The sequence below is a fragment of the Cajanus cajan genome, chromosome 1, assembly GCF_000230855.2.
Source record: "Cajanus cajan strain Asha chromosome 1, NIPB_CcT2T_4, whole genome shotgun sequence".
NCBI lineage: Eukaryota > Viridiplantae > Streptophyta > Magnoliopsida > Fabales > Fabaceae > Cajanus > Cajanus cajan.
The window spans coordinates 22,378,758-22,387,439 of NC_138517.1; the positions used below are offsets into that span (position 1 = coordinate 22,378,758).

Consider the following 8,682-nt stretch of genomic DNA (forward strand, 5'->3'; position numbering starts at 1 on the left):
TAAATTTTCTATTGGTTGATCCATATATATACAAGAGGGATCCATTTATTCTAAGAGTAAGTATACTTAGACTTACTTCATTCAATAACTCGTGTTTTACATCAGATTTCAATGATTTTACCATTAAATTAAAAAAATTTAATGCATAGATCAAGTCTACAAATTTTTTTAAAAAAATTGAAAACTATTTGATACTTTGCTTCATTAATTCAAATCAATGTATAAAATATTTTTATGATTATCCATCAATTTGAATTAATAAAACAAAGTATCAAATGATTTTCAAATTTTTAAAAAATTTGCAGACTTAATCTATACATTAAGAACTTTAAATCCAACGATTGAATCATTAAAATTTGTTCTAGAATATGAGTTATTGAATGAAGTAATATGTTGAGGATCTTTAGATCAATCTACTGAAAAATTTCACTTTTAGTGTTAAAGGATCTTCTTGAGTAGATATGTCTACCAAAATAAGATTTTAAAGTGGTGTCAAACATGCAGAATGAGAAACACAATCTCGAACCAAATCCTAGACCATTTGTGTCAATCTATAATGACAAATTAATGATTTATATTTAAGCATATTTATGAATATATTTGAGCATATTTTAAATGAAGATATTAAATTTATATCTTGATGTTATATAATACACCGTGTAATAAATTAATCTAAAACTATAAACAATGATGTTGAGTAAAAATTTAAATTTATATATATAATTTACTCCGATTTTCAAAAGTGAGAAAAGCTTATCATTTTACGTTGATTATTATTTTTTGAATGCAAAAAAAGATGTAAAGTACTTAAAAATAATTTACACGAGAAAATTAAAGAGTCTTATAAACAAATTTTTATAACAAAGGTTATAACTCTTCTTTAATAAAAGTCAATTAGTTTTGCTTTAAATAAATTTTCTATAGAAAGCGTTTTCTAAAGAATCAAAATGAAACAATTATCTTATTAAGACAGTTAATTACACTCATAGTCTATACTAATATATAAATGAGATACTTTTTTCGGTAACTACCATGGTCTCTACTTTTTATTTTATTTTTATCATTATACTTTTTTATTTTGAAAAATTAGAAAAAATATTTTTTAATTAAATTTAAGAACTTGAAACTAATGAATCTATACTAATATATAAAAGAGATATCACTTTCAATAACTATTTTTGATTTTCATTTTTACATGAAGCATTTTATTATTTGTTTATTTTTCAATAACTATTATTCTTATGAGTAACTTCTCATTTTTTTCTTATTTATTTATTTTTAATATAATACAGGTACAGAGTGCCTTTTTCCTGCTAGTATTCCATAAGGTTATTTAACTTTAATTTTACTTGGGATATGTTTTTTTTATAAATATTATTAATGTAAAATATTTACTAATTTTATCAATTATTAATAATTGTTTAGGGTTTAGCATTTAAAACATTTTTTAAACATTTTTTAATGTAAAAATTATTAATAATTGTCGATAAAATTAATTAAATACTTTATTGTAGTGTTTTCTCTTAATCATTTTTTAAAATACAAAACTTGAACTCAAAATATTTTATTTAAAAGACCCAAACTCTCATTTCTACTCAAACCAATAATATGTTGATACTTGAGATATTTTAGAATACTCTTATATAAATGACAATATTAATATCAATTTTTAGAGAAAAAATTTACTTTTTCTAAGAATAAGCCTTGGTTGATTTATCCTATCTAATAATTCATGATCTACATTGAATTTTAATGATCTAATTGTTAAATTAAAAATTCTTAATGAGTAAATGAGGTCTACAAAATTTTGCAAAATTTGAAAATTATATGAAACTATATAATATAAATTCAAATTAATATATAAAATATTTTTATAAATATTTATCACTTTGAATTAATATGACAAAATATCAAATAATTTTCAAATTTTATAAATTTTATCTATTCGTTAAGAATGTTATTAGAAGTAGATCCATCCGAATTATTCTTAAAGTGTTCCCCAACTTTTAATGTACATATTTATTAACTTATTTTATCATCGACATTTTTTTGTCTATCCGAATTTTAATGATAGATTAAAATTCAAATCATAAATATTTTATACATTACTTTAATAGTCATCACTAGACCAAACTTAGTGGATCATCAACTTATATTTACTTTAATATCCACATTTTCAATTTCAGATTCATTTTTTAATTAATTGCTTTTATTCTCTCCATCTAACAAAAAAGAAATTAAAAAAAAAAAACTGACAGACAAACACATCGTTAACAGTATTGCAATTTAATCCTTCAATAAAACCGTGCACCATTTTATTTGAACATGGATAAATCCTTGCCTCCTTGGGCTGTCCCTATCTCATTTTATCTATTGTGTGAATTAAAAACTAGCAGGAAAAAGGTGCTCTGTGCCTGTATTATATTAAAAATAAATAAATAAATAAAAATGAAAAGTTACTCATAAAAATAATAGTTATTGAAAACTAAACAAATAATAAAATGTTTCATGTAGAAATGAAATCAAAAATAATTATTGAAAGTGATATCTCTTTTATATATTAGTATAAATTCATTACTTTTAAGTTCTTAAATTTAATTAAAAAATATTTTTTCTAATTTTTTAAAATAAAATATTATAATAGTAAAAAAAAGTAAAAAATACTGTGGTTATCGAAAAGACTCCTTTATATATTAGTATAGATAATGTATTTAATTTGTTTATGTTACTTGGTCTCCTTGGCTTTTTCCTCTCCCGTTTCTATAGGCAAAGTTTGCGAAGGTGTAGCATCCTAGACGTGACAAACTTGTTCAACATCCGTGTTCATTTCCAACCACACACCCAAACACCTAAAACTTTGCAACCACCCCTTTCAACACTCTATTCTCTTTGCATTACTACCAAAAACACAAAAGGAGAAACAAAAACCTGTCACTAACTGCTACTTCCAACTTAAAAAAAAAAACTAAATAATAAACGTTACTTTCAATCCACACACATTTTACACTGTACAATCTCAAAGCCATACCCGGTCAAGGCATCATCATCTCTTCCAACCAATAACTAAGGTGATCTTGTACCATTTTCCTCCAAATTTTGATGGGAAATAGTGTTCAATTTTGATTATTTGATATGTTTATGAGGTCTCAATACAATACACATTAATTTGGAGTGCATCTATGTGTAATGAGGATTTTCATGAATCTAATGTGGGTAATGTCTAATCTGATTTTTGTGTCTTGTTAAAAGGTGTGTCATGGTACCTATAAAATATCTTGTATTTCAATATCTATAATTGAATTGATGGGACAATAGTGTTTTCTCGGAAAACTCTTCTTTCTCTAACAAAAATGTAAATTTTTTGTTTAACAGGTTCTGTGAGTGTCGTAAATTTCTTTGATACTGCGTTCAATTCTCATGGATTAAAAAAAAAAAATCAAACGTAAATTTTGTAACTATTTACATCTAATTTAATAATATTTTATAGTTATTCAACTGCATTTCACGTATTGCATTTTTAGTTGAATAATGTGATTTGCTGCATTATTGTGGAGTAGAAGTTTTGTTTGTCACGAATCGCGATGGAGATGGCTTCGCTTGTAATGAATCTGAACTTGGTCCAAATGCTTGAAAAGTCTTTGAGGCCTGACTTCTAAGATGCTCTAAGAATAACCATCAAAATCAAGAAACGAAGTGACAAGAAATACCACATCAACTTGTAACGTTCGGATTTCGAGTATTACCTTCTGTAGGCACTACTAATTTGGAGTGTAAATGTTTCTTTCAGAGGTTGACGCTTCTTAATCCACTGTAGTTTCTGTACATATTCCCCTTTATGATATTGTTTAGCCTGTATTATATATGATTTACGTGCAATGTATTTAGGGTTTCACAAGGAAGGTATGATAATTAGGCTTATCCATAATATTTCCGATACAATCTTTGAGCATTTTACTTTTAAGCATATAAAAAGGGATGATGGAGACAGTAAAGTATATTCTAAGCAGATGTTTCTTAAGAGGGCATTGTATTAAGTATTAAATAATGGAATCAAATTGGTTCAGTGGATTTCCAATCAAAATTGTTAGGGATAGTTAGTTACATGCATTTCACTTATGCTTGTAAGTTGTTGATCATGTGCACGGGCACATGAGAAAGCGTGTGTACTTGGTTCTAACCTTAGATAAGAAGGTCCATTTCTCTTCACTTTCATATTTTCTTCAATTTGATTTCTATATCATGTTTTGATGGGTTGCTACTTGATACCGCAATTCATGATATCAAAAGCACTGATGAAAGGCCCCTTGTGTATTAGCCCCCAAAAAAGGCATTGATGATTTTGTAATAATAATATTGAGCATTCTGATTAATTTGCTTCATTTGTGTACATGCAAATTTATGCCCCATGTTTGGTGCAGTGGTTGTAGGACAGAAGCGAAATGTATCATAGTCTACAGATAATGCAAAGAAGAGAAGAAAGACTTAAGCTGCAAATCAGAGATTGAAGTCTTTTCTATGGTGCATCATTGACTGGAGTGGCTGATTTATTCTGAAGCTGACATTCTTTTCTGAGCATATATGACTTCTGTGATTGTACAGTGGAAGTTTTGATTTAATCATAATGGATTTCAGTGAGGGTTATGTATCAAATGAACATCGAGAGCTTCATCGATCTGCAACAGAAAGTGCAGATCCATTATCTGTTAGTCCATTGCAACTTTCTACCAAGTCAACAAGATCTCCTAAATCTCCAAGGTCCCCTAAATCTCCCAGGTCTCCAAAATCTCCAAGGTCCCCAAAGGTGCAAGGCAAGTGCAGCAATCTAACTCCAAGGAATAATAGACCATCATATTTCCAAAATGATGGACGTCCAAAGAAAGGTTTAGTTTTCATTGCTAGTTTCCTCTTTCAAACACTTGATAACTTCATTTAGTCTTAGGAAACTCATAAAATGTGTGAGAAGAGAAGTGATGACCAGAGACTTGTGTTGATACATTCCCTCATTTAGTCTTAGGAGACTCATGATAATTGGACTTCTTAAATTTTTAAATACTTGGAATAACTATTCGTAGAACATTTGAATATGAGGCAGATAAAAATGTCATGGTTCTCATGAGTGATACTCATTATCAACAGAAGGATATTTAACTTTTCATATTGTTATTATCTAAGTACTTGGAATAGGAGAATATTCATTTAATGTTTAGCTTTGCCTTTTGGTCACTGACTCAGACAATGAGGATTGGTCTAGCCTTGGTATTTTATGACTAATCAAATCATGTAAAAAGCATTATTTGCATTCCTTAAATTCACAGAAGCAACCTGTTTATCCTAATCTCATTGTGCAGGTGGTTCTGGGGGAAAAGGTACTTGGGGTGGATTGCTTGATACAGATGACTCGAATGTTCTTGATCCTAATGATCCAAACTATGACAGCACTGAGGTAAGGGGTTAAGATTTTATCAATATATTATAATAGTGACTTATATTACATGGATCAAATCTTTGGTCTCTTATTTTGTTCTAAAAGTGTTTGCTTTGCTTCATTAACAACCATGAAAGTATATATGGTTTTGTAGGAATATGACCATTCAAATGAAAAGAAACCGACAACAGAACTCGAGGACTACAAGAAAAAAGCTATAGTAATAGTGGAGGAATACTTTGCCACTGATGATGTTGTTGCAACAATGAATGAAGTTAAAGAATTGGGAAAACCAGAGTATGGCTACTATTTTGTCAAAAAACTTGTCTCTATGTCCATGGACAGACATGACAAAGAAAAAGAAATGGCTGCTATTCTGTTATCTGCACTTTATGCTGACATATTTGATCCTTCACAAGTTTACAAAGGTTTCGGCAAATTAGTTGAATCAGCAGATGACTTGATTGTAGATATACCAGATACAGTTGAAGTTCTAGCACTTTTCATAGCCCGAGCCGTGGTTGATGACATTCTTCCTCCAGCATTTTTGAAGAAACAAATGGCCCATTTACCCAAAGATTCAAAAGGGGTTGAGGTCTTGAAAAAAACTGAGAAAAGCTATCTAGCAGCCCCTCTTCATGCAGAAATCATAGAGAGATGCTGGGGAGGTAGTAAGAATACCACAGTTGATGATGTTAAAGCTAAGATAAACAATTTTTTGAAGGAGTATGTTGTAAGTGGTGACAAGAAAGAAGCCTTCAGATGCATCAAAGATCTCAAAGTTCCTTTCTTCCATCACGAAATAGTGAAACGGGCTCTTATAATGGCAATGGAGAGACGTCAAGCAGAACCTCCACTGTTGGACCTGTTGAAAGAGGCTGCCGAAGAAGGTTTCATCAACTCTAGCCAAATGTCTAAAGGGTTCGATAGGTTGATTGACACAGTTGATGACTTATCACTTGACATACCAAATGCACGTGGAATACTGCAGCAACTAATGTCTAAAGCAGCATCTGAAGGTTGGTTATGTGTTTCATCCTTGAAATCACTCTCAGTTGAGCCTGAAAGGAACACAATAGAAGATAGTGCTGCCAAAAATTTCAAGGTAAAGACTCAGTCCATCATCAAAGAGTACTTCTTATCAGGTGATATATTGGAGGTAAATAGCTGTCTAGAGCAAGAAAACAGCAACAACTGTGCTGCACTTAATGCAATCTTTGTCAAAAAACTGATAACTCTTGCAATGGATAGGAAGAATCGGGAAAAGGAAATGGCTTCTGTGTTGCTGTCATCTCTGTGTTTCCCATCTGATGATGTTGTGAGTGGTTTTGTGATGTTGATAGAGTCGGCTGATGACACTGCTCTGGACAATCCGGTTGTTGTTGAGGATCTTGCAATGTTTCTAGCTAGAGCAGTAGTGGATGAAGTCCTAGCCCCACAACACCTTGAAGAGATTGGAACACAATGTTTGGGGCCAGACTCAGTTGGGAGCAAAGTTCTTCAAATGACAAAGTCATTGCTAAAGGCTAGACTCGCTGGCGAGCGAATCTTGAGGTGTTGGGGTGGTGGGGGCAGTAGCAAGCCTGGATGGGCGGTTGAGGATGTCAAGGACATGATTGGGAAGCTCTTGGAGGAGTATGAATCCGGTGGCGACATAAGAGAGGCATGTCGCTGCATGAAAGAGTTAGGAATGCCATTTTTCCACCATGAGGTTGTTAAGAAGGCTTTGGTAACAATCATTGAGAAGAAGAATGAGAGGCTATGGGGTCTACTCAAGGAGTGCTATGAATCAGGACTAATAACCATGAACCAAATGGTGAAGGGTTTTCAAAGGGTTGCCGAATCTCTTGATGACTTGGCCTTGGATGTCCCTGATGCTAAGACTCAGTTTGCGTGCTATGTTGAAAGAGCAAAGGCTAAAGGATGGTTGGACAGTTCATTTTGTTTCAACAAACAGGAACAAGCAACAGAGAATGGCACTCACTAATGATAATGTGGGTAATCATCATCAACAATACTAGTTTTGCTTTATCTCCTTTTTCCAAATATACATATGAATCAAATGCATACACATGCAGATATGCATTTGCATAACTACATAGCTAGCCTTGTAGAGAACTCAGAAATTTCTCTACGCTATTTCTGTTTGTTTTCTTCTCAGAAGACCCTTTATCACTGGAGCTTACAGGAGCTGAAGTTGCTTCATACTTACCACATTCCCAGAAAAAATTTAAATTCTAAATAAATACGCGCATGTGCATATATATATATATAGACATACATATATATATATATATACATATATATATATAAAATATAGTTTATAATATTTCAATACAGTATACTTGTGTAGACAAATTCTTCAAAGTGTTACTTGTTCACCAGTCTCCATTCTTTGATATAGGCTTTTTCAAATAAGACCAACTTAGATGAATCCATAATATGGTCAATTCACACAATCGATCACAGGTGTTTCTATGTGACATACTGCTCTGAAGATGCAACAAGGTCAAAAAGAAAGATATCGAGACAAAAAGATGCAGAGGATAACTATACAAGAAAGTCAATTATGTGACATTGAATCCTATATATATATATATATGTATTTTTTTTTTTTTTTTAAGATTGGCATTGTTAAAATCATATATTTCTCTTTTCCTATTCTGTTTATATGGAGATGGGATGACGGAGGAGGCAGGATCATATGAATTTGTTGGAAAGAAGCATAAACAAGAGAACCTGTAATGTAATCCCTATCAATATACCATATTTTGCTCCTTTTATGCTTATACTCAAGTCATGCATTCTATTTGCTATGCTTTTTACAATTTTGTATACTAATTGCAGGGTATTCTAGCGGGGAATATTTTTATTTCGATTTTTTTTTTAATTATTGTACACTCTCTTGTACATGTATTATTTAATTATTGGAACCATACCCGGTAGATATTTGCTATAAAAAATATATATATATCCCTGATAGAGGGAAATTAAAGATGCCTCGATCTGATAATGAGTATTTACCTTAACAAATTCTAGGAATAAATGCCCGTAAGAATACTTTAATATTCGATTCACCTAATATCCACATGTTATTTAACAAAATAGTGTTTTTCAACAACTTAGAACATGTATGAAACATTGATAATATACGTAAGACATGTTTTTCAGGTCAAAATGAAAAAGAACGTGTATGAGCAACTTTCAATAACTTCTAACATGACGCGTATCTAGTAGTGCTGGATGAGGGAATTAAA

General features: G+C 31.0%; 1 protein-coding gene across 4 annotated transcripts; it reads left to right on the forward strand.

Annotated features, from left to right (window-relative positions):
• Window positions 1–2,847: 2,847 nt before the first annotated feature.
• LOC109806483 (MA3 domain-containing protein) lies at window positions 2,848–8,214 on the forward strand. 4 transcript variants are annotated; one of them, XM_020368904.3, is made up of 6 exons: window positions 2,850–3,068; window positions 3,558–3,789; window positions 4,419–4,880; window positions 5,349–5,443; window positions 5,580–7,419; window positions 7,830–8,214. In XM_020368904.3, the coding sequence occupies exons 3-5, from the start codon at window positions 4,622–4,624 to the stop codon at window positions 7,410–7,412; spliced, it is 2,187 nt and encodes a 728-aa protein (XP_020224493.1). In that variant the 5' UTR covers window positions 2,850–3,068; window positions 3,558–3,789; window positions 4,419–4,621; the 3' UTR covers window positions 7,413–7,419; window positions 7,830–8,214. The 4 variants fall into 4 exon arrangements, with proteins under 4 accessions (XP_029128622.1, XP_029128621.1, XP_020224493.1 ...); XM_029272789.2 differs by lacking the exon at window positions 3,558–3,789 and having other exon boundaries at window positions 2,848–3,068; window positions 4,419–4,808; XM_029272788.2 differs by lacking the exon at window positions 3,558–3,789 and having other exon boundaries at window positions 2,849–3,068; window positions 7,895–8,214.
• Window positions 8,215–8,682: the final 468 nt, after the last annotated feature.